The 25,954-nt window shown below is 43.4% G+C and overlaps 3 protein-coding genes across 7 annotated transcripts in view; 2 read left to right on the top strand and 1 right to left on the bottom strand.

Moving 5' to 3' along the window:
- The window catches only part of SEC61A2 (SEC61 translocon subunit alpha 2), a 49,695-nt gene extending 39,051 nt beyond the window's left edge, over window positions 1-10,644 (top strand). Inside the window, exon 12 of the mRNA XM_032244059.1 lies at window positions 10,424-10,644. Within this exon, the coding sequence (XP_032099950.1) occupies window positions 10,424-10,547 (124 nt within the window). The 3' untranslated portion in view covers window positions 10,548-10,644. The remainder of the gene's footprint in view (window positions 1-10,423) is intronic.
- Window positions 1,184-24,034, bottom strand: NUDT5 (nudix hydrolase 5). 4 transcript variants are annotated; one of them, XM_032244065.1, is made up of 10 exons: window positions 23,359-23,550; window positions 19,284-19,387; window positions 17,952-18,019; window positions 12,345-12,394; window positions 10,050-10,157; window positions 7,055-7,150; window positions 6,097-6,198; window positions 4,271-4,279; window positions 4,088-4,141; window positions 1,193-1,529 (listed from the first exon to the last, which is right to left on the bottom strand). In XM_032244065.1, the coding sequence occupies exons 2-10, from the start codon at window positions 19,344-19,346 to the stop codon at window positions 1,420-1,422; spliced, it is 660 nt and encodes a 219-aa protein (XP_032099956.1). In that variant the 5' UTR covers window positions 19,347-19,387; window positions 23,359-23,550; the 3' UTR covers window positions 1,193-1,419. The 4 variants fall into 4 exon arrangements, with proteins under 4 accessions (XP_032099957.1, XP_032099956.1, XP_032099955.1 ...); XM_032244064.1 differs by lacking the exon at window positions 23,359-23,550 and adding an exon at window positions 23,822-24,034 and having other exon boundaries at window positions 1,289-1,529; XM_032244063.1 differs by lacking the exon at window positions 23,359-23,550 and adding an exon at window positions 23,640-23,995 and having other exon boundaries at window positions 1,289-1,529.
- Window positions 23,836-25,954, top strand: part of CDC123 (cell division cycle 123) — a 50,002-nt gene continuing 47,883 nt past the window's right edge. Inside the window, exon 1 of one of the 2 annotated variants that reach the window (XM_032244061.1) lies at window positions 23,836-24,188. In XM_032244061.1, the coding sequence (XP_032099952.1) occupies window positions 24,115-24,188 (74 nt within the window). In that variant the 5' untranslated portion in view covers window positions 23,836-24,114. The remainder of the gene's footprint in view (window positions 24,189-25,954) is intronic. The other variant, XM_032244062.1, reaches the window with a different exon arrangement.

Below are 25,954 nucleotides of genomic sequence, written 5' to 3'. Positions count from 1 at the left end.
TTGAAATCAGGATTTAAAAAAGGGTTAGAGGCATCAGGGAAGGCTACCATTATAGGAAGTAGTTGGATCTTAATTTTCACATGTATAGGGCTAGATAACTTCATCTATAAAGTTCTATATTTCCATAATTGTTAACTTTAAGAAGACCAGTGTAAAGATCTTAGAGTTTCACTCATAAAAGTATCTTTTATGAGCCTGTGGACAAATCGATGACATCGTAGCATTCTGGCATTAGCACCCTGATTTTATCTAGACAACCCTTTTATATGATTCTCGGGGCCTGGCTTACCCGCCGGATCCAGGCTAGAAACATGACTTATGGCTGGATGAGAATCATCCTGAGACTTCCGTGGGGCCAGACTGAAGAGTCCTGGAAAATCATGGAGGTGCTGGAGGCCAAAAAGTCAACACAAAAAGAGCTAAACTCACTTAAGAGGGTAAGAAAATAGCCCAGGAACACGGGGAGAACTGCTAGATGACAGTTTCAGGCATGGGAACCAGAGTCAACCTGCACTTCTTGCTCTGAAGTACTCTGTATTGGGTTTCAGGTACTGGCTAATCTTGCTGGTCCTGTTCATGGTTTAACATCAAGATAATAGTGCACCAAACCATGTCAGTCTTAAAGATTTGTTTTCAGAAACTTTTAGTAGTCTTTGAGGTAAGGATGGGAAAAGAGATCCTCAAGTATATGCAGAAGCCTGAGGGATGGCCCTGAATTCTCATTAGTCTTCTAGCTTTGGTGTACTGAATGGAATCAACCATTTTCCTTACTTAAAAGCTGGTTCAGCTTTCAGTAAATAGGTGGACTTAAAACTAGTAGAGGATTCTATTGAATCTTCCCCTATTTGTATTCAACTATCCTAGCTGAATTGTGCATAGTAAAAATTCAGTTAGAAGAAGCCAAAAAGTCCTTTTTTTCTTTTCTTTTTTTTTTTTTTTTTATTTTTTTTAACTTGATGGCAGTCACCATCATTGGCACTTTTTTTCTTTTTAAAGCTATTTTTAACACTAATGGAGTACACGGTTATTTGCATACCCAGCTATAGAATTTTTTATATTGGGGGTTGAGGGTGGAAATACTTGAGCTAATTGGGAACTTAGGTCTGTTTTCCCATACAAATACCCCTGTCTACTAGTCTAGACTAGAAAAGTAATTGAGTTGTCATTAACTGCTGTTGAACTTTAAACGTACTTGCATTTATATTGTTTTTCGTTAATTTTGGCTGGAGTTTAACGAATTTAAAAGGTTACAACCTACCTGTAATTACAATTCCATACCACAACCACATGCATTCTGTGCTGCTTTTATTTTATGAAAAAGCTAATTTCAAATCTACATTAAGCTAAGTTGAAGACAAAGTCTTAGTGAAGAAGGCCTAGTGGTCTCGTTTACAGAAGTGGCCAGCGTCATCTTTAGCCTTAAAATTTCAGGAAGGGCACTTCAAATGGCTTTGCATTTGCATGTTTCAGCGCTAGAGCGTAGGAATAGACTCTAGCATCCACTGTAACATGTTCTTCAGCTACCAGAGCTGTGGAAAGTAAAGAAAACATCTTAGTTCATGCCGTTAATGAAGGACAAAACATCTTATTCAGTCAGTATTTGTGGAGTAAGTACTATATACCAGTTCCTATGCTAGATGCTGGTGATACATTTTTTTTTTGCCTGTAAGGATCTTAGTCAAAGAATAGACTATAAAGGCCAGATTACATTCCTAGCAGGAGAAAAGAACATCAGGCGTAATGATTTTATGTGTTAAAACGGCAGAGTTGGAAGTTTATAGAGCCAGTCACTATACCTAATTTATAGCTGGGGTAGGGATCTGCTATTCTGAAACTTGATGGGGATGATTATATAGGATCTTAACTTAGGGATTCACGTGTCTTTTCCGCCGCGAGGGGATACAGAATCTCCCCTGGCAAGTTAAATGGTGTGCATGTTAGGACTGGAGGTAAACTACCAAGAATGAGGTCTCAGAACCTCGTTACCACGGGCTTTCATTAAAATTTCTGTTTCACTCAGATGGAGGCTGCCAAATGTAAAATCAGCCTCGTTTCCCTAGCTACTTTCTTGGGAACAAGCTTGGGGACATCAGCAGACAGGGAGCATGTCCTATTTACCTGGGCACAGCAGGTGCTTGGTAACTAGTAGATGCTACTCTTTGTAGCAAATTGATTTTTTTTTTTTTTTTTTTTTTTGAGATGGAGTCTCACTTTGTCCCCCAGGCTACAGTGCAGTGTCACGATCTTGGCTCACTGCAACCTGCGCCTCCCGGGTTCAAGCAATTCTCCTGCCTGAGCCTCCTGAGTAGCTGGGACTACTGGCACACACCACCATGCCCAGCTAATTTTTTGTTTTTTTTTTTAGTAGAGATAGGGTTTCACCATGTTTAGACTGGTCTGGAGCTCCTGACCTCAAGTGATCTGCCCACCTCGGCCTCCCAAAATGCTGGGATTATAGGCGTGAAGACCGTGCGTGGCCAGCAAACTGATCTTAAAGTACGCTACCTTCCTTGTGACTTCTCAAATGTTGCTTGTTGAATAAACGGTTTGCTATATTTTGATTGTACTAAAGCTAGCCAATTCGGTTCTTTTATCCCTCCTCCTTTAGAGTCATAATAGCCCTCTCTCCACCTCCCATCTCTTACTCTATTTTTTCTCCCTCTTCTAAGACCAAAAGGGAAGTGAAGTTAGGTGGAAGGGAGAAGGAAGACTATTTAAAAAGGATATTCTTCTACTAAAAAATAACTATGCACGGCATTTCACGCTTGCCTACAGCATCCTACTTTTTACATACCTCCTCAGAAGGAGGGGCTATTATTGTTCCTGTTTTATGAAAACAGCTGAGAGAGGCTACAGAACCTGTTTGACATGATAGCTGATTATGGTCAGCAGAGCCTCAAACTGGAGCCTCAAACCGAGCTGGCCTGTGGCTCCTAGCTGCACTGCCTGTATTGACTGCCATGGCTTTCTCTAAATACTTACCTGATAAATTATTGTGTCTCTTCAGTCTGATTGCCTAACTCTAGCTTTGAGCTGTCAAGGTGGCCTTCACCTTAGGTCTAGTTTTTAGAAAGGTGGAACAGGAGTGGAAGCTGTCTAGGGATCTGAAATCTGATTTTATACAAAGAAATGACAGCAGCCTTTGAAAGATCTATTCCAATTTTCAAACAAACAACAGACATTTCAAAACCAGGCGCTCTGCTTATTAAAACTGTAAGCCACTGATGCTCAGGGAAAAGCTTAAGAAGCTGGTCCTAAAGCTGCAGGTCAAACAGTGCTTCAGGTCACATTTGAAGTAATCATTTAAAAAACAGTAGAAAAGTCATGTATCAATTACATAAAACACTTAGACCCAATAAAATATTCACACGATGAAACATGTCTGCTTCTGTATGGATGAGTGAAAAGGGATTTAGCAGCCAGGTCAGAGGCGCTCCTTGATGGGCCCATGCCATGTCTCCATACAGTATCTCCTCTTGTGGTTTTATCAAAGGACTTCTCTCCCCTTAAGCTTACTTACTGTTTACAAAGTCCCTAAAAGGTGGGCTAGCCAAGAATTATACGATGGATCAACATGACCAGCGATTTCAAAGGGCCACACAGCTAGTTTGGTTTATACGTGAAGAACATATCACGCCGAGTATACTGGAGCTACCTCAAGTATTTGTGGAAGGAATATTGTCAATTTCTCCTTGAACTTATACCCTCCACAAAGGACCATCCGTTGTACTAGCGTAGTTGAGGAAAAGCTAACGGTCTATCTACCCACACCTTTGCGTTGCTATGGATTGAAGGTTTAAAGTGGAGAATCGTTTTGGCAACTCAGCAGCAATGTCATCTGGACCGTTCTGTAGGAGAAAAAGCCCCTACCAAAAGCTTGCACTTGAATGCTTTGCTCCTGTTTTCACCCTCTGTGCCACTCAGAAAGGAAAATTAGTAGTGGTCAACTGCAGTTTTACAAGTTTCTAGGCATGTGACTAGTGATACAGAAAAGATAAAGAAATGGAGTTATATTTAGAACCCAATTTGCTGCGATAGGAATGGGGAAAACCGGAGAAAGCTGGGTGACAGTCTGGAGAATGCTTACCATCAAGTCTCTGCAGTAGATCATTCTTGGGTAAAGAAATGACTTCCACAAATTCTAAACAGACAAGGTGCAAGTGAAAACAAAGCTAATGTCAAGAGCCTACCAAAACAACCCAAAATGTCTGCAGCCATTACCACTACACTAAACCACACACGCTCGGCCACCAGGAATTGCAGAACGTACCTCCATCCCCTGGAAATAAACAGAAGGAGAACATTTCAGCAAAGCCTGGAGTGGTCACATTGGAAGACTTTTATGCAAGACGCATCGAAAAGGCTTTGAGAACTTCACAGAAACCTGGGTCTCTGCTAACGTAATTTATATACATTGTTAGTACGAAGTTCTTCTCCATGTAATGTTTAGGAGCAAAATTTAAAGCATATTCTATGTGTAATTTTAATAGATATGAATCTGCATACTATGGTAAAATATACAGAACATATAAAAACTTACCATTTGAACCACTCTGAAGGTACAATTTAGTGACAGTAAGTAACATTCAGAATGGTACGCAGCCACCACCAGTATCCATCTCCAGAACCTTTCACTACCCCCAGCAGAAACTCGGTATCCATTCAACACCAATTCTCCACCCCTAACAGCCTTTACTGTCTTTCTCTATCAGTTTGTCCATTCTGGGCACCTCACCTAAGTAGAATCACAATATTTGCCCTTCCGTGTCTGGCTTATTTCACTTAGCACAGTGTTTTTAAGGTTCATCCATGTTGTCGCATGCTTCATTCTTTATGGTAGAAGAACATTCCAGGATGTGGGTGTGTGCCTGCATGCATGTGTGTGTGTGTACCACATTTTGTGTCTGCGTGTGTGTGTGTGTGTGTGTGTGTGTGTGTGTGTGTGTGTGTGTGTGTGTGTGTGTGTGTGTGTGTATACCACATTTTGTGTATGCAATTCATCTCTTGACAGACACTTGGGTTATTTCCACAGAGGCTGCCATGAACACAGACACACAAATATGAGTCCTTGTTTCAATTCTTTTAGGTATAGACTTAGGAGTTGAAATGCCAGGTCATAAAATATTTCTAATATTCATAAAATATATCTAATATTCTGAGGAACTGCCAAACTTTTCCACAGTGTGTCATATGTATATTTGCAGTTCAAAAATTAAGATTTATTTATACATTTATGGGAGACAGGGTCTCACTCTATTGCCCAGGCTGGAGTGCAGTGGTGTGATCTTGACTCACTGCAACCTCCACCTCCCGGGTTTAAGCAATTCTTCTGCCTCAGCCTCCTGAGTAGCTGGGAGAAGAAGTGTGCACCACCACACCCGACTAATTTTTCTATTTTTTGTAGAGACAGGATTTCACCATGTTGGCCAGGCTTATCTCGAACTCCTGACCTCAAGTTATCTGCCCACCTCAGCCTCCCAAAGTGCTGAGATTACAGGTGTGAGCCACTACGTCCGGCAAAAATTAAGACTTAAAATTAGTTGCAGTGGGATACTGAAACATAAATATGTACAACTGAAGAGGATAAGAAATTAAAGAACATCACTGATACATTAACAATTACTTAGGCCTTTTTTTTTTGAGAGACAAGGTCTCATTCTGTTGTGGAGTGGCACCATCATAGCTCCTCCAACTCCTGAGCTTAAGTGACCCTCCTGCCTTAGCCTCCAGAGCAGCTGGGACTACAGGGGAACTTATGCCATTCTTACAATATACGTGAAAACAGAAACCAGGGTGGATTGAAGTTTCTCACTGTTCACTACTGAAGCCTGCAGCTCGTATTAGTAGGTGGGGATACACTTCATACAGAAAACAGGGAAATAGGTCATTTAACTTTTTCTACAAAGCATAAAGACCAATTAAGTGGTAAAAGAAATATGCTAAAAAACATGATTAGGCAGAGACAAGAATACTGATGAAGTCTGTTGGAAAGCTGATTCTTTCCATGAAAGACTACATTCTTTTACTAAATTAAACTAGCAGCAAGTTCCAACACACTCAGCGCAACCGCCTTCAACATGGCCAATGCACACGTACCTGGCTTTGGCTTGGGCCTTAGGTTTTCGGCATCATCTCCGTTAATGGTTACTGTCACAATGTGTGTGGTACAGTTCGTCAAGCCTGGGTCCATACAGACAGCTGTGGAGAGAAGGGACAGATGCCTCAGTCCCTTTGTCTTTTGTTTTGCTACTAATCTTAGGAAGATGGGTCTCGCAGCTCAGAGTGGACGTGGAGCTGATGTAGGAAAACTAGCTCTCACATTGGGTCAGCAGACCTACAGGCTGCAAAGCATTTGGGTACCCACACTCTCCCCAGAGCTCCCAGTACTGACAAATTGTAAAATCTCTTTACCACATCAAATTGAAAATTATTGGTGGCTCACACCAGTAATCCTAGCACTTTGGGAGGCCCAGTGACGAGGGTGGCACAAGGATGAGGTGGGTGAGCAGTAAAGCTCAGGGTGTGGGAAATTCCAAAAGACTATTTTATTTATTTATTGAGACAGAGTTTCACATCATTCTTACTGTCCAGGCTAGAGGGCAGTGGCTTGATCTCGGCTCACTGCAACCTCTGCCTCTTAGGTTCAAGCGATTCTTCTCCCTCAGCCTCCCGAGTAGCTGGGATTACAGGCATGCACCACCATAACCCAGCTAATTTTTGTATTTTTAGTGGAGACAGGGTTTCACCATGTTGGTCAGTCTGATCTTGAACTCCTGACCTCAGGTGATCCACCTGCCTTGGCCATCCAAAGTGCCGGGATCACAGGCATGAGCCTCCGCGCCTGGCCAAAAGAGAATTTAATTTCATTAATTTTCCCCCAACTTCAGGCCCTTCTGCCTCCAATTTCCTCCTGGGCAGGGAGACTCACTTATACTTGGTAACCAATCCTAATCTATGATTTCTCTTCAGTGAATTCTCAGCATAAAGAATACCCAAATAATCCCTTCCCACCCTGAGGAGTCTATTGCTTGGTGAATTTTCAAGCAATACCAACCTGGAGAACATTCGGCAACGTCCCCTTTGTAGCCAGTTTCTTCCTCAAGTTCCCGAAGAGCAGCTGCTTCTGGGGTTTCACCATCATCTATGAGACCTGGAAGTCCAAAGCATTGGTGTATGGGAGCAGGAAGTCTAGTTTTCTTTGAACCCCTCATTCTACTAACGCAGCGGGTGCTGCACTACGTTACAAGAATCAGAGCACTGTGAAAAGTGGTCTTGCAGAGAAACCTAAGGATTGGAACTTTTTTTTTTTTTTTTTTTTTTAAGATGGAGTCTTACCCTGTTGCCCAGGCTGGAATGCAGTGGTGCGATCTCGGCTCACTGCAACTTCCACCTCCCGGTTTCAGGTGATTTTCCTGCCTCAGCCTCCTGAGTAGCTGGGACTATAGGTGTGTGCCACCATGCCCGGCTAATTTTTGTATTTTTAGTAGAGGCTAATTTTGCATTTTTAGTCTCGCCATGTTGGCCAGGCTGCTCTCGAACTCCTGGCCTCAAGTGATTCATCCACTTCAGCCTCCCAGAGTGCTGGGATTACAGGCACAAGCCACCGTGCCCAGCCTGGAATTTTTATAGAAACAAAAAGGCAAAAGAATAAAATTCTGGGCAGATTGATAAGGTTCTGGTGGCATCACCCAGTCCTCCTATTCAGACCCAGATCCTTCCCGACCATCTCCACACTGCTCTGCACGATATGGGCAGCATCTGAGAGGAGCTGTGACTTGGTGGTGGCCGAATGGCATAGGCTTGGGAGCTTGCTGTGTGTCTGCAGCACAGGTAGCCTGTTCATATTCTGCTTCCTGACATGGAGGATGCTGACAGCATCACCTATCTTGTCTTCCTCCCTCATAACAAAACACTGAGGCCTGGCAATAGAAGGTCAGAAAGGAGCAAACTGAACTGGTGAAGGTTAGGGGATGCCCATGGCCACTGTGAGGAGTGAACAGAGAGGCAAGGAGGAGAAAGGGAGCAGCAATGCAGACTCTTTTTCCTGGAAGGAATTAAAAAATACAATGAAAAACTGGCTGGGCATGGTGGCTCACACCAGTAATCCCAGCACTTTGGGAGGCTCAGGCAGGGGATCACTTAAGGCCAGGAGTTTGGGAACACCCTGGTGACACAGCAAAACCCCATCTCTACAAAAACCTTAAAAACTAGTTGAATGGGCTGAACATGGTGGCTCATGCCTGTAATCCCAGCACTTTGGGAGGCCAAGGTAGGTGGATCACGAGGTTGAGAGATAAGACCATCCTGGCCAACATGGTGAAATCCTGTCTCTACTAAAAATACAATAATTAGCTGGGTGTGGTGGCATGTGCCTGTAGTCCCAGCTACTCAGGAGGCTGAGGCAGGAGAATCTCTTGAACCAGGAAGTCAGAGGTTGCAGTGAGCTGAGATCACGCCACTGCACTCCAGCCTAGCAACAGAGCGAGACTCCTTCTCAAAAAAAAAAAAAAAAAAAAATTAGTCAAATGTGGTGATGCACACCTGCAGTACCAGCTGCCCAGGAGGCTGAGGCAGGAGGTTCGCTTGAGCCCAGAAAGTCAGGGCTGCAGTGAGTTGTGATTATGCCACTGAACTTCAGCCTGGGCAACAGAGCAAGACAGTCTCACAAAAAGAGCCCGGGCACAGTGGCGCACGCCTGTAATCTTAGCATTTTGGGAAGCTGAGGCGGGAGATCCCTTGAGCCCAGGAGTTGGAGATCAGCCTGGGCAACATGGTGAAGCCCTGTCTCTACAAAAAATACAAAAAATGAGGTGGAGGATCACCTCAGCCTGGGGAGGTCAAGGCTGCAATGGGCTGTGATGGTGCCATAGCACCCCAGCCTCAGCAACAGAGACTGCATCTCACAGAAAAGAAAGTATTAATGTTAACATTAGAAGTAATTACATAGTCTGGCCGGGTGCAGTGGCTCACGCCTGTAATACCAGCACTTTGGGAGGCCAAGGCAGGTAGATCACCTGAGGTTGGGAGTTCAAGACCAGCCTGACCTACATGGACAAATCCCGTCTCTAATAAAAATAAAAAATTAGCCGGGCATCGTGATACATGACTGTAATCCCAGCTACTCAGACAGCTGAGGCAGGAGAATTGCTTGAACCTGGGAGGCGGATGCTGCAGTAAGCCAAGAGGTACTCCAGCCTGGGCAACAAAGTGGGACTCTGTCTCAAAATAATAATAATAATAAAAACAAAACATATACCACTAATAAACAGATGAGATTTAATCTCTTTAGATGGGAACAATCCAGTAAAGTCCTACAATAATACAGGGCAATAAATTGTGGAGCGCTTTAATTACTGTGCAATGGAGAAAAATATTCTAGCAAAAATGAAGAGTCTCCTTGGCCTGTTTCCATAGGGCAGAGCAAACTGTCTTCTCCATTCATATTTTTTGGGAGTTAAGAGCCTGGCCTAGGCTATAATCCCAGCACTTTGGGAGGTCAAGGTGGGTGGATCATCTGAGGTCAAGAGTTCAAGACCAGCCTGGCCAGTATGGTGCAACCCCGTTTCTACTAAAAATATAAAAATTAACCAGGTGTGGTGACGCATGCCTGTAATCCCAGCTACTTGGAAACCTGAGGCAGGAGAGTCGGTTGAACCCAGGAGGCACAGGTTGCAGTGAGCCAAGATCATGCCACAGCACTAAAAAAGCCTGGCCTACTTTTTGAAAATTTCCTGTCGAAGCAGATTGCTAGTGACAGACAATGAAATAAGCTGACAAACTGGGGAAGAGCAATTACTCAAAAGGCTGGAGACAGCATGGCCAAGAGGAGGTGGGACGGGTGAGGGGTGGCCTTGCGTCATGACCTTCATGGGTTCAGAGAGTTGTTGGGGTGTCCTGGGGGCCTGGAGAAGCCTCACTATGAAATGGTTTAGTTTTACTTAGAACCACAAGGACAGATGAAAACTGCACAGCTCAGCTTTGCAATTCTCAGGCTTTACCCTGGTTCAGGCCCACATCCCGGAGAAAAAATTCAGTGCTGAGTGACTCACCTGCAGGGAACTCTATGCAGTAGCCACCCATGGGTGGTCGGAACTGTTTCACCAAAACGATACACTCGTAATGAAGCGTTCTCTGTAGCACAGGGATGACCGCTACACCTGTCACCAGGAAGTGGAACCAAGGAATCCCTAATGAGAGGTCAGCAACGCCAGCATGTGGTTTAGAGCAAGCTAATGAAAACCCCAGACTTTAAGAAACTCTGCATCCATCTATACTGGCAGTTAATCTCGGAAGCTATTTTTAAAATGCAATTAAAAGGAATCGCTTCTATGTTGTTTACATTTTCTTTTTTAAACAAAAAGCCTGTCTAATTGTCACAATTTCTTCAAACTAAAATCAGAACTGAAACCAACATTTCCTACAGGGTCAAGGACGTAAGGTTTCTGCCTCCACCAACCTTCCACAGAACCGCTTCCCAGCCCGAGGCAGCTCTAGCACAGGTGAGGCCACAGCCATCCCTGTGCTCCTGGGTCAACTCTGAGCAATAAATCGAGTAAGTTCCACTGTTTGCAATAAATGCTAGCAAGACTGATTTCACGGTTTTGGGGTAAAAGACCTTTGCTCTCAAGTTACTGGTCCTTCATCAAAACATAAGAAAAACAAAAATAGGCCGGTGCAGTGGCTCATGCCTGTAATCCCAGCACTTTGGGAGGCTGAGGCTGGCGGATCACCCGAGGTCAGAAGTTTGAGACCAGCTTGACCAACATGGAGAAACCCCATCTCTACTAAAAATACAACATTAGCTGGGTGTGGTGGCGGGTACCTGTAATCCCAGCTACTCGGGAAGCTGAGGCAAGAGAATTGCTTGAACCTGGGAGGCAGAGGTTGTGGAGAGCCGAGATCACGCCATTGCACTCCAGCCTGGGCAACAAAAGCAAGACTCCATTTCAAAAAAAACAAACGAACAAAAAATTAAAACAAAAACAACTGGGTTTCCAAAAACACAAAGCACCCAGGAGGGAGCTCTGGCTCCCACAGTTCTATCCACTGAAGCCCAGCAGCTGCCACCCAGCCACTGTTTGCTTCCAGCAAAAACAGAAACCCAAACCAAACGGAACACTAAGAAAAGCCTAGTGCCCAACCTGCCCTCAACCGGAAGTGATGCTCGGGATGGCTTCTGGGCTCTTTGCAGTCAAGGCATTCATGCCTGGAGGGGAAGGTAAATGGAATGGGCTTTGCCCAATTTCATGTCTTCACCAACTTGTAAGCAAATGGTTCACAAGCGTAAATCTGTGCCAAGTAACTTTTCCAAACTAAAGGCTCTTGCCCAGATCCTTTCAACAGGACGCAATGACTGCTAGAAGTCATAACACGTCTAGACACTGTGTGTGGCTTCAAATTATGCTAATTTACATTTAGTTATAAACATTAGAACAACTTCCCCTCAAAAACACCATTCTGAGCGTATATAAGAGAAGACAGCAGTTACTTATAAAGAAAGCTTGATTTAGTTACGTAGCATGGCAAAACTAACAGGAGATTTAAAGCTACAACATCATAGGCCTGTGCGGTGGCTCACGCCTGTGATCCCAGCACTTTGGGAGGCCGACGTGGGTGGACTGCCTGAGATCCGGAGTTCGAAGCCAGCCTGGGCAACATGGCAAAACCCTGTCTCTACTAAAAATACAGAAAAGTTAGCCAGGCGTCGTGGCAGGCACCTGTAATCCTAGCTACTTGGGAGGCTGAGGCAGGAGAATCACTTGAACCCGGGAGGTGGAGGCTGCAGTGAGCCGAGATTGTACCACTTCGCTCTAGCCTGGGCGACAGAGCAAGACTTTATCTTTTTTTCCCCCCAGTAATGGCTATAAACAATTTCTCTTTTTTTTTTTTTTTGAGATGGAGTCTCACTCTGTAGCCCAGGCTGGAGTGCGGTGGCACAATCTCGGCTCACTGCAACCTCTGCCCCTGCTAGGTCCCGGTTCAAGCAATTCTCCTACCTCAGCCCCCCAAGTAGCTAGGATTACAGGCATGAGCCACCATGCCCAGCTAATTTTTTTGTATTTTTTTTTTTTTTGTTAGCAGAGACAGGATTTCCCCATGTTGGTCAGTCTGGTCTTGAACTCCTGACCTCATGATCCACCTGCCTCAGCCTCCCAAAGTGCTGGGATTACAGGCGTGAGCCACCATGCCCAGCCTCGCTCTATCAGACTCTGTCTAAAAAAAAAAAAAAAAAAAAAAAAAGATACAACATCATAATGGAAGGTAACTTGGTTCCATCAAAACCCCTCTTTCAATCACAGCGCTAAGTTCCTTTCTGACAGGTTGGAATAGGTTTGCACTCCTACCGTCAGCACTCTGTTCTTTCCTGGTCGTACGTTTCACTGATTCCCAAGTTCTGTTCAGGCAGAGAAGAAAAAAGTCATTAGTGCTAAAGAGGAGAACTGTCTTAGGTTTTCTGTGTACAACCAGAACTTCGTAAATGCAATGCATGCAAATGTACTCATGATATTGGTCAAGAAGACCACAGCAATAAAGGTCTGCATTAAAATAGCTTCTGAAAATTAACAATGAAAATTCTTGCCACCCTACACCTCAGCCTCTGGGTGCCCCTGAAACAGAAAGCCTGCTGAGCATGTGAGCTGCCGCCTTCTCAGAACACTTTAGTTTGGATCCTCTGTATTTGGGCAAGGAGCACAGCCAGTGACGGATTAACAAGCAGGTAATGCACATGAAGCCATAGGAAAAGCCTCATCCCATCTTTAAGAACAAAGCTACTGTGCACAGCATGAACTACTGAGATTTTGATATAATTCTGATTTTTAAAATGTGACCTAAAATATACAATTTAGGAAAGTAGAACGTTCCCATTTATGAATGGAGGAATTATTAAATGTAGGCAAGTGCTCTACTTTGCATGTGTGAGATCTTATCTAGAAAAAGTGAGCTGAGTAACAGTACGGTCCTGCTGTCTTGTATGGCTTTATTCCTGGTTAGCTATTTGTTTCTATTACCCAATTCAGTTTTGGGGTAACATCTGTGCTATTCTACTTTCTGGCCTTGAACAAGGGGCACAGTTGTACAGGAAACCCAGTTACTGAAACAATTAATGCAGTTGAAAGGGTAGAGGCATAAAAGAAACATTTCCCCTTCACTCTCTTCTCCCTATGATAGAAAAAGCAGTGTTAAGAGACTGCTCAGCAAACAATTTCAGGATCTCTTCCAAAGGAAATGAGCCATGGGTGGCTTTGGGGCTTGGGATAGAAAGGAGTTACCACCTGCATACTCAGTAGGAAGAGCTGCCAGATCTCTTCCTTGGAAGAACCCTCCTTTTCTATCTGGCTGTCCCTAAAATGTGGACCATGTCACTTTTTCATTAAAATTGTTCAAATATTTAATCTGGTTTTTAAAACAACGAAACAGACTTTCTGGAAATTGTAGGTCTTTCAGCATGGATTCTGAAGGGCAAATATGTCAAAATGAACACAGGAAAATCAAACAGACTACTATGACAACTCACAGCAGCCCAACATGCCTGTTAGTAGCAAGGAGCCGACCAACAAGCAGTGCCGGTAAGTACATCATACAGACTGCAAGAGATGAAACACCTTTGGCATAGCTCTCTCTGCTGCCTCTTAAGGTTAGTCCTAAAGACTGAAGACAGTGCTGGGAAAAGCACTGAAGGTCCCATCCCAAACACTAGGAATAAGGGAAACAAAAAGAGGAGCATCATTATCGTGGTTACGGTGAAGTAAATAAGCAGTAACGAGCCATAATTCATGAACAATAAAATATAAATGCATTTATGAGAAATCTTGGAACAAGACCGCCCCGTGAGAGCACCAGCAACTTCAAAGGGCCTGTGAGATGTCCACCTGATGGGAAGTCAGCTCTGTTTGCCTACCAGCTAAGCCCAGCGCTCCAGCCTCCCGGAGACTCTTCTCTCCTTTGTACAAAGCAGGAATGAGTATGTTACCTCCGAAACCTCCTCTAGCTTTAGGATTCTGCTTTCAGTGAGCTCATCCTATTCTTAGTCTCCTTTGCTACAGGAAAGCCTGCTGGCCTTCCTCCCTGTAGTCCACCAACACAAGAGGCAGGAGGGTCGCAGAGGGTGACTTCGGCACTATGTTGAATGTCAAGAAAGGCGCATGCCACTGGAATATTTTTATATTTCTAAAATTAATTCCATGAATGAGACAGTGGAACACAGGATTCTCTAACTGCTATTTTATCTCTTAGACTTGGCCCTCCATATCCATGGGTTCCGCATTTGTGGATTTGACCAACCAAACTGAAAATATTTGGGAAAAAAATTGCATCCGTACTGAACATGTACACACTTTTTCTTGCCATTATTCCCTAAACAACACAGTACAACAATTGTTTACAAAGCATGTGCATTGTGTTAGGTACTGTGATTCATCTACAGATGAAGTACATGGGAGGATGTATGCTGGTTATATGCAAATGCATATTGAATATATGCAATTTCATACAAGGGACTTGAGCATCTGTGGATTTGGGTACCTGCAGGGGGTCCTGGAACCAACCCTGACAGGTTCCAAGCGACAGCTGTACAGGCTGAGTATTCCTTACCTGAAATGTCGGGGGTCAGAAGTGTTTCAGATTTTGGTTTTTCAGGTTTTGAAATATTTGCCTTACCCTCTGGGTCTTATGCAGGCCTTCTGACATTTTCAGTGGTATCTTTACCCCATAGAGCAGAAAATAAGCAAAAGAACCCCACATTGAGTCATGCACATAGGTCTTGGCTCCACATAGGATATTGTGGGGAAGCTGCTGTAGAGGCATCCAGCCTGCACACATGCCATTTCATTATCCCCTGTGGGTGTGTGTGTGGAGGGAAGTCAGTGTGTGTGCAGAGGATATACTGGGCCAGGTGTGGTGGCTCATGCCTGAGCCAGCACTTTGGGAGGCCAAGGTAGGAGGACTGCTTGGGTTCAGGAGTTTGAGACCAGCCTGGGCAACATAGTAAGACTCTGTCTCTACTAAAAAAATGAAAAATAAATTTAAGGATATGGTCAGACGTGGTGGCTCATGCCTGTAATCCTAGCACTTTGGGAAGTCAAGGTGGGTAGATCACCTGAGGTCAGAAGTTTGAGATCAGCCTAGTCAGTAATCCTGTCTCTACTAAAAACACAAAAATTAGCTGAGCATGGTGGCACACACCTCTAGTCCCAGCTACTTGAGTGGCTGAGGCAGGGGAATCGCTTGAACCCAGGAGGCGGAGGCTGCAGTGAGCCGAGACCACACCACTGCACTCCAGCCTGGGCAACAGAGCAAGACTCCGTCAACAAAAAAAAAAAAAAAAAAAAAGAAGGCTATATCTGAGCTGAAGGGGAGGGTCCCTTTTCCCCTGAGGACACTGAATGCCTGTGTTGTATGCCTGTGTTTTGACTGCAACCTGTCACATAGAGTCAAATGTGGAATTCTCCACCTGTGGCATCATGTTGGCACTGAAAAGGTTTTGGACATTGCAGCATTTTGAATTTCAGATTTTCAGATCAGGGCTGCTCAACCTGTACACACAGGCTTTTATATCAGGTCACAGATAACATAACCTGTAACTTATAAAAGTACAAAGATTCATTCTTCAAAGCCTGACATTCTGGTATGAAATATTAATGCTTTACGTAAGTCCTCCTCAGAGGCCAGGAAAAAAATCCTATGTATGGAGGAATGGACATGAACATGCTACAAATATGGTCATTTGGTGGATTTTAGAGCCCACTCCCAATCTGCTGAAACAGATGCTCTGGAAGCGAGACTTAGTCCTGAGTATTTATGGTTCTGAGGTACATCCCTGATTACAAAATACGGGAAGGGCAGAAGACCAGTCAGGCAAAGAGATGAGCTGGTACAAACACTTTTTTTTTTTTTTTTTGAGAGATAGAGTCTGTTGCTCTGGCTGGAGTGCAGTGGCATAATCTCGGCTCACTGCAACCTCCACCTCCCAGGCTCAAGCAATTCTCCTGTCTCAGCCTCCCAAGTAGCTGGAATTTTTTGTATTTTTAGTAGAGATGGGGTTTCACCATGTTGGCCAGGCTGGTGTCAAACTCCTGACCTTAAGTGATCCACCTGCCTCGGCCTCCCAAAGTGCTGGGATTACAGGCATGAGCCACTGCGCCTGGCCTCAAACACATCTTTACACCTACTAAGGGCTATGTTTTGTTTTATAAACTTAATTATAGGAAAAAGAGAACCAAATTGTATCACTATACACTGGATTCCAACCTCTCTATATTTTCACAATATAAATACATTTGAACATATGGTGCTCCCTAAGACTTGGGCCTTGCCACATTTCTGTATTGGGTTTGGCCCCTACTTCTTTCATATATTTAGTTCTCCATATCAAACTCGCTTGGCATTTTAAGTGAAGAGCTACACCGTCAATGGGTCATACTGTGCTTAGCTTTCTTACTGCTGGGTTTTAATTCAACAATGCTATCTATCTCTTAATATTTTTCCCACAGCTCTCCTACATTGGGCCTTATTAAGGGCTTTGCTAGTTTAGTAGCTATAATCAAAGTTGTTCAGATTACTAGCAAGTCATGCATTTGCATCTAGATGACATATTTCATCACAAGGAAATCGTGTACTCTTATTGGATCACTTTGCAAGTAGAGTTTTCATACTGATGAATTTGTATCATGTGATCTGGTCACTAAATTTAGTTCTCATTCTGTTGTATTCCTTTTTATGTTTCACTAAAAAATTTGTTTTCACACTTTTTTTTCTGATAGTTTATAATATCAAAAGATTACTATGCAAACATCTGGAAAGTAAAAGAAAGAAGGTTAACCACAAAGCTTCTTATTTTGCTATAATTTTCCTTCCGGCTTTTTCTTACACATTATTTGGCAGAGTATGAAAAGTATATGCACACTTTTCTTCTTTATGATCAACTTATAAACTTTTCCCATATTGCTCAGTTGTCTTCAGAATCTGCTTTTTCGGTGGCTGCAGAGATTTTACCAAGGGAATACACTATAACAATTCATTTTCTATTTTTAAGACATTTAGGTTGCTTTCAAATTTTCTGTCTTTTAAAATTTTGCTGAACATTTTATATACATAAATTTAATTCCGAACACTAATTTACTTAATACTTTCTTTTTTTTTTTTGAGACAGAGTCTCACTCTGCCACTGAGGCTGGAGTGCTGTGGCAACATTTTGGCTCACTGCAACCTCCACCTCCCAGGTTCAAGCGATTCTCCTGCCTCAGCCTCCCAAGTAGCTGGGATTACAGGCCCATGCCACCATGCCTGGCTAATTTTTGTACTTTTAGTAGAGATGTGGTTTTGCCATGTAGCCTAGGCTGGTCTTGAACTCCTGACCTCAAACGACTGCTGCCCCCCACCACTTGGCCTCCCAAAGTGCTGAGATTACAGGTGTGAGCCACCACACCCAGGCCTCAATACTTTCTTAAAACTGGGATTACTAGGTCAAAGGGCACAATATCTTTAGGGCTATTGACATATATTATGAAATAAGCTGTATAAAACATTTTTTTCCTGATTTGGATTTCCATGAGGCAGGCATGTACCTCAAAATTAGCAATGTTTTAGCTTTATTTCTTCTAATTTAGAAATTAAAAACTGATTTTACTAGAAGGAAGAAACATGAACTGTTAATTATTCTGTCGCTTTATCAGTTTCAATTAGGTTTGGCCCAAAAGTTTTAGGTCTACACTTGTCTACTTAGGGAGAATTGTATAGTTTTCTGATTAGTTATGGTAACACGTTTCCAACCCAGCTGTATTCAGCAATTAAAAATGATCCAAACATCCTATCACTAGAAAAACGGCTAGATTAGATTTTTTATTTAAAACAGAGTTTACAAAGAAAACATCAAAGTTTATGCAAAACACTCAACAGATAACCTGAGAACCCAAATAATGAACGTTTTAGAAGAAGAAAAAAACAAAGTTTACCTAGTTTTACCAGTAGGGTCCATGTACGTTGTTTTTTCAAGCTTGACCCATTTTCCTTCTGAAATTAACTAAAAGGATATCAGATAATAAGTTGGGAAACTTTCAAACCAAGTTGTTTTTATCTAAAAGGGTTTTTTCTTTTACATTTCCTCTGTCCTTTCCCAGCCCCCCAGTAATCGTGCTTCCTTCCCAATAATCTGTGGGCAAGTTTTTCAGTTCAGAGTAGGTAGGTGTTCAGCGTTGTTTTCTGAAAGGGCAGTTCTGCTTCTTTTTGCTATTTCTTGGGGGTAGTACTAACAGGTGGAAAGAAATGAGTCTAAAAACTCCTGGGGGCGGGGGGGTGGTGGTGGAGGTAACCGGAAGGGAGCACACAAGGTGAGGGTCTCCTGGGATGCTCCTGATGGTCTGTCCCCTGACCTCAGTGCATACAACACAGGTGAGTTTAGTAGGTAGAAATGGGCATTTCTAGGACATTGGTATTTTCCTGTCAGTGATGATACAGGAAGGCGGACTGTCGGGAAACCAGGTCCAGGATTGGATTTCCTATCATGATATGTGGATTTCTGGGTTTCCCACCCAACTGGAGACGGGCACCCCGGGTTCGTTCTGCCTGGACATTGAGAAGTTGTGGTGCTGAAGACTAACTTACCTATGGCACTATACTGAACTGAGGGGAAAGCTTCACTGCGTGCATAAAGCAGCAGCCTCTTTCCTCCTATCCTATCTTTCACTTCTTGCCAGCAGCAACCTAATAATTTTCAGCAGATCTGTTCACAGACAACATGGAAAGATTTTAAATCAAAAGGAATTCCGGAAAGGTGTGAAGATCAGAGCACTAAGAAGAAGGATTTAAAATTTATCCATTGCAATGGTTCCTGCAGGAAGAGACTTTTAAAGCTAAATTGAATAACGCACAGACATCATTGGTTCTAGAACTCACTGGAATTGAGACTACAATTAACAATGCAGGTTTTTATTGTTCTTACTCATGTTGGGACCATGAACAGTCAAGTTGTGACAACTACATATGAAATCTCTTGAATCCTCAAATCCATCTACTCTCTCTATTTCTATCTAGGGAAACACAGTCAGGATTAAGAATTTTTCTGTTAAGAGCCCAAATCTACCTACAGTCTCCATTTCACTAATACACAGAGGGACACGCTCTTCGCACACAAGAGCAACTGCCCGAGCCCAAAAAAGGGAGTAGGAAAAATCTTCAAAAACTGTCTTCAAGAATGAAAAACCATCCTTTGTAACGACAAATAGCCTGTATATGTCTATTAAACTCAGATTTATGTGGGGGAGGGAAAGGAAAGTGAAAAGTTATACCTCCTCTGAAATAATATGCTGTTTGCCATTCTGAGAAGGCTCTGTTGGTTCTTGGCTCTCCATTTTCAAACTAGTCTTTACCGCCCTCAGGTGAGAAGTTCACCCTGCAAGATAATGAGATTTGTTTAGGCTAAAATTTTCAGTTTCTGAGGGAACTGGCATAGATGCAAACGTGAACATGGAGGCCCCGGGATCAGCTAGGAAGGAAGCGACAGCAGTCTTAGCCACACTCAGCCACTCCAGCCAAGCTCCTGCTGTGCATGTTCTAACACTTACAGACCTTCTTCATCAGATTTTTTTTTTCTTTTTTTTTCTTGAGAGAGTCTTGCTCTGTTGCTGAGGCTGGAGTGCAGTGGCGTGATCTCAGCTCACTGCCACCTCCGCCTCCTGGGTTCAAGTGATTCTCATGCCTCAGCCTCCTGAATAGTTGGGATTACAGGCATCCCATCACCATGCCTGGCTAATTTTTATATTTTCAGTAGAGATGGGGTTTCACCACATTGGCCAGGCTGGTCTCGACCTCCTGACCTCAAGTGATCCATGCCCTCCTCGGCCTCCCAAAGTACTGGGATCAAAGGTGTGAGCCATTGTGCCCAGCCTGATTTTTCTGACTCCCAATCTTAACTCTTTCCAAGGGAAGACAGCAGAAACATTATATACCACTCTCTATGCCTGCCTCTCAGTCTTTTATCCATCCTTTACACCTAAACTAACTTTACTTACTCCAGCCTGGCAACAGACAGCAAGACTGTCTCCAAAAAAAGGAAAGAGAAAAGAGCAGGCCCTTATCCCATTAGTTGTGTATTACTATTTCCTCTTTCTTTGTTTATTCCTTCATTTTTGGACCTTGTCTGTCCAAAGGCCTTTTTTTTCCTACACACATGGTTGATTGATATTTCAGCTGTATATAGAATTAGAGGCCCAAAGCCAATTTTCTATGAAACTGCATGGCACTGCTTAGTTGTCTTGCTTCTGATACTGCTGTTGAGAATCCAAAGCTATTCTGATTCTTGATCTTTTTGCCATGTGACAAGATTTCCTCTTCTGGAAGCTTGTAGTTAGCCACATTTTCACATTGATGTTATTGTACTGGGAAGTCAAGTGGGTCCTTTCAATCTATAAACTTCTTACTGTGTTTTACAGGGAATTTTTCTGAATTATTCACTGATAATTTCCTCCCCTATGTTTTTCTCTGTTATTTCTTTTAAGAACGGTTACTTAGACCAGGCACAGTGGCTCACACTTGCAATCCTAGCCCTCTGGGAGGCCAAGAGTCTGATACCATCCTGGGTAACATGGCAAAACCCTGTCTCCACAAAAATAAAAACCAAAAACATTAGCTAGGTGTGGTATGCACCTGTAGTCCCAGGTACTTAGGAAGCTGAGGCAGGAGGGTCACTCGAGCGCAGGAGTTGGGGGTTGCAGTGAGCCATGATTGCACCACTGCACTCAGGTCCCATTATTCCCTAACCTGCCCCACCTAACTTCAGCTTCAAAGAAAATATAGCCCACCCAGCATCAACTCTCTTGCCAAGTATCTGAGAGGAAAAAGGGAGTCTGCTTTTTGTTTCTTCTGGGACTCAAAGTGATAATTATACTACCCACCTGATCTTCAATTTGTACCCCAGACAGCAAGGTTCCCTGTCCTAAAATACAATCAACAACAAAGCAAACTGTACATGGATTCATAAAGTGCCTTTACAAATCAAGTATCTGATTGGCTACTGTAGGTAACCTGGCTGAGTCCCGTGTGGCTGACCGTGAAAGGTGGGATGGCGCGTTAGGAAAGTGGCAGTGAGTAGGACAAAGGCCCCACCCCCCTTGCCTCACTTTCTTGTGAGAAAGGAGAAACCGAGGAAAAACACAAAATTTATGTCAAGTGACTCAACGTTTCACAAAGATTAAAAAGGATGAGAAGAGTGGGGAAGACAGGAAGAGTAATCAGGAAAGGCCTGTTTAATTTGGTGACTTTATAAGTAAGCCACGTAGAACCTTAAATATTTAGAGACAGTTGTTTAGCATATTGAAACCTACAGTCCTACTAAGAAAACAGGCACTTATTCCTTTGAAAGTATCAGAGATGATCATTTATGAGGTAAAGTTTTTTGTTTTTTCAGATGGAGTTTCACTCTTGTCACCCAGGCCAGAGTGCAATGGTGTCATCTTGGCTCACTGCAATCTTCGACTCCTGGGTTGAAGTGATTCTCCTGCCTCAGCCTCCCGAGTAGCTGGGATTACAGCTCTCACTACCATGCCTGGCTAATTTTTGTATTTTTAGTAGAGACGGGGTTTCGCCATGCTGGCCAGACTGGCCTCCAACTCCTTGCCTCAGGTGATCTGCCCACCTCAGCCTCCCAAAGTGCTGGGATTACAGGTGTGAGCCACTGTGCCTGGCAACTGAAAACGAGTATTTCTTTCTTTGTTTTTTTTTTTGTTTGTTTTGAGACGGAGTCTTGCTCTTTTTGCCCAGGCCAGAGTGCAGTGGCGCAATCTCAGCTCACTGCAACCTCTGCCTCTTGGATTCAAGTGAATCTCTGGGCTCAGCCTTCCGAGTAGCTGGGACTACAGGCATGTGCCACCAGGCCTGGCTAATTTTTGTAATCTTAGTAGAGACGGGGTTTTGCCACGTTGGCCAGGCTGGCCAAACTCCTGACCGGAGGTGATGTGCCCGCCTTGGCCTCCCAAAGGGATGGAATTACAGGTGTAAGCCACTGCGTCTGGCCTATGCTTAAATGTTTCCTGGGTTGTTAAAGTATTGCTCCTGTGTTCCCCGGATCTATTTTCTCCCATACATTTATTAATTCCTATCTTCATTAGAAAACATCTGACCTAAATACATCTCTATCAATGCTAACATCTCCTTCCGCTGCAGTTTTTCACTTTCTAAGTCAAATCAAAACAATTATTTGAGAGACCGTTAGCTCCTGTCTGCCATTAAGTCTTTCTGGTATCACCCTCCAGACAAACATACAATATTTTCACTTTCTAAGTCAAATCAAAACAATTATTTGAGATGGTTTCTTTCTTTCCCTCAAAACAGAAACAATTGCATAATTCTTTCCCTCAAAATAGAAACAATTGCATAATTCCGGATGGAGGCATAAATGAATCACTACTGCCCAACCTCCACCAATATACTCTGTTTGAAAATGTATTCTTCAAAGCACTGCTTCCAGTTCGCCACTCAGCCACTCACATTTTTGAGAAAAACAAAACCAAACCTAAAACAATGTATATATTCCTGAGGAGAAGAGTTTCTAACTCAAAATATGTAATTCTGTTTATTATCCTAAGGCATACCCTTCTGAAGAGGCCTGCAGTCGGTGCGACTATCTCTTTGTAATTTAAAATTACTTAGGTGGACCAGGAAGAATGTACATTTAAGGAGGTACCTAAAATGTGCGCCTTTAGACACAGAGAGCTCATGAGGTAGGCAACATGGCTAGGGTTTAAAAGGAGCTGGTAGGCCGGGCACGGTGGCTCACGCCTGTAATCCCAGCACTTTAGAAGGCCGAGGCTGGCGGATCACCTGAGTTCAGGAGTTCGAGACCAGCCTGACCAACATGGTGAAACCCCGTCTCTAAATACACTGAAAATACAAAAATTATTCGTGATTGGAGGCACGCGCACTCTCAGCTACTCGAGAGGCTGAAGCAGGAGAATCGCTTGAATCCGGGAGGCGGAGGTTGCAGTGAGCCGAGGTTGCGCCACTGCACTCCAGCCCGGGCGACAGAATGAGACTCTGTCTCAAATAAATAAGTAAATAAATAAATAAAAGCAGCTGGTTATTTCTCGTTCTTTAAACGAAACAAACAAAACTGAACTTTGCTGGGTGACAGGATGAAGCAAAGGAAAAAAGAAGGGTATTACAAGTTCGAATTCTCCCAGTCTTATGCTGCCATCATTGCAGGAATACCGATAAAAATCTTTTTCTTTTTTTCTAGGTTGATAACTTCTGCAAGGCCAGACTAAATGAATTCAGCGCTCCAAGAAGACGAGACTCCTTTTTCCTCTGCTTTCTGAAATTTATCTCTTGTCTTTTACCTCCCAAGTGGAGCCCACCCCAGGATCGTACAGGCGGTATTCCTTCTACCAAGCATTCTACTCCTCTGCAGATGCTGCGACCTTTACACTGGAACTAACACTGAGCTGTGGTGTTTCCCGCTCTCTTCACTCGGAGCAGCCCAGGCTCTGCCGCTCCAATCCCGTTTCCCTCTTGGGCGCCTGGACGCGTGCCCAGCCGCAGCCTGGCAGACACCGCGCGGCTGCACGTACCATGCAGATGTGCTCCCTCTCCCCTTCTTCTTCTCCCCAAAGAGATCTCGTACTGAGATTGGCCTGCGCCCCGTTACTTACTCCAAGGTGTAGGGGTGAAGAAGGGAAGAGGACGAAAGAACTCGCTGGAGGCAGCAGTGTCAGCAGATGCCGGTGCCACGGCTCCAGACGCCGGTGCCTCTCGTGGTCCTAAAAGGATAGGCGCGCGCCCTCCTCCCGGCACCCGTAGAGCCCCCGCCTTTGACCGAGTTTCAGGTGATTACCTTCCGGGTCAGCGTGCGTCTAGGACGAAGGCGGAGTCGTAAACTTCTTAAAATTCTTTTCTCACACTTCGGTAATTCCTCTTTCGAGACTAAAGCTCTTTTTGTGTGCATGCGTGCGAGCGTATGCTCCGGGATCCTCCTGCGCTTCTTTTTCTCCGTCTTCCTTCTTGCTTTCGGGACCGGAAGAGTCCTTGAACCAAAATAGCTCGGCGGGCACTTCCGGGGCCGGAGCCCAGGGTTCCGGGAGGGTTGCTGGCAGAAGAGGGAAAGGCAGCGGCGTCCGCAGCTGGAGGATGAAGAAGGAGCATGTGCTGCACTGTCAGTTTTCCGCGTGGTACCCGCTCTTCCGAGGCGTTACCATCAAGAGGTGAGATGGGAGGGGTTTCGCCGGGCCAACCGGCCAAAGGGAACTGCGACTTGTGGGCGAATCTTAACGCCATCCAAAAAAATGTAGGCCTCATAGCGACTGCATGGAAGGGAGTGTGTCGGGAGGGAAGTAGATCAGCAATTGTCTGCGTCCTGTTGCGAGCCAGGGAGTGTACTGGGGAGGTAGGAGGGTCAGTTGTGGTTTCAGTGAGGGTCGGAGGCGGGAGGAGTAGTGGATTAACCTAGTTTAGATTTGGGAGTTCACCACCACTACTTTTAGAATGGCCCAGGCGCAAGGTGATCACTGCCTAAGGCCACCCGGTGACTTAATTGCTTTTCGCCACCTCCCTGGACATTGGAGATTTGGGAAGGTGGAAGAATATGTAATTACAGTTAGATATGAGAACAAGTTCAAAGATCTGTTGTGCAGCATGGAGACTATAGTTAATAACGGTATATGTGTTATATTCTTGAAAAACGCAGAGTGGATGTTAGTGTTCTCATCACAAAAATAACTGTTAGGCAATGCATTTGTTAATTAGCTAAGTTTATTCCACAACGTATATATTCTTAAAAACATCAGGTAGGCAGTAAATGTTAATATGTACAGTTTCATCTGTCAGGTTTTTAAAAGGTATTGATAGAAAATCTGGAGTTGGCACTTACTGATTTTCCGAGCCAACATTTCAGTAATTGCTGATTCATTATATAATGGTTTCGTTCAATAAAGAGCGAATATGGACTTGAAAAAATTGTGTAATTGGCTTAGAATTGTCAGTTAAAATGGATAAGAAGAGTTTCAAGTTCTCAAATAGTATTGGAATGTCTGGTAGAACCTTAGATTCATCGTACTTAACAATTTCATTACTTAGCTTTGTAAGAGTAAAATACTTAGGAAAGCTTATTTGTAATCAGCCAATAGACATATTAAAAAAGAAAATTGAGTAGTTTATAAATAGAATTTAAATTTTTAAAGAGACTTTTAAATTGCAAAGCCTCATTTCAAATTGGTTAAAATTTAGTAGATTTACAAACATACTAATAAGATTTGTTAGATGAACTTAAAAGCCCAAGGAAGAACTAGATTTTTGAATATGAAATCGTACCTTTGATAAATATTTATTTTAAAAACCGAAGTAGCCCATGAATACTCTTTTTTTGTGCACAAAAACTATTTGTAATGTGCCAGAAAAAACTTTTTCCATAAATAAATGAGACATATTATAAGGCATAGATGTTCTGTTGACTCCCTGAAAGCAGGCTGTAATCTTTTCCACTTTAAAAAATACATATGTCTTAAGATCAAAATAATGGTAGCACTTTTAGATATCTGTGGTAGGGATTTTTGATTATTTATTATTTCAAGGTAAAAGACAAATATTCCCATAAGTTTTTAAGTAACTTCAAGTATGGCTTTGCCATCCTTAATTATGATTAACTGAAACAAAGTAAGCTAAAGCATGCCCAGTTAAGCAGCATTATCTCTCTGGTGATCAGTTGAATAGAATGCCAGCAAAACACATCCAAAGGTATCATGAATTCTTAGCAGTTGGTGCTCATTCCCAAAGAATGGTTTCCAGCTCCTGACTCTACTTCTGCCCTCTATCTTTAGAAGGTGACCAAATGCTAGTCATCTTCTGCTTTGTTCTGCTGCATTTCCTGTGTTGCAGCAAATATCTGCTTGTCTCTGATTTCTTAAAGACACAGAAATGTTGTGCTCACTCAGAATCCTTTTGAGGTTGTTGCTTTCAGATTGTGATTTCCATC

This window comes from Sapajus apella, unplaced genomic scaffold, assembly GCF_009761245.1.
Source record: "Sapajus apella isolate SASKATOON/1434 unplaced genomic scaffold, GSC_monkey_1.0 scaffold53, whole genome shotgun sequence".
Lineage (NCBI taxonomy): Eukaryota > Metazoa > Chordata > Mammalia > Primates > Cebidae > Sapajus > Sapajus apella.
Note: the sequence above shows the minus strand (reverse complement) of the source record. Positions and strands in the feature narration are given on the sequence as shown.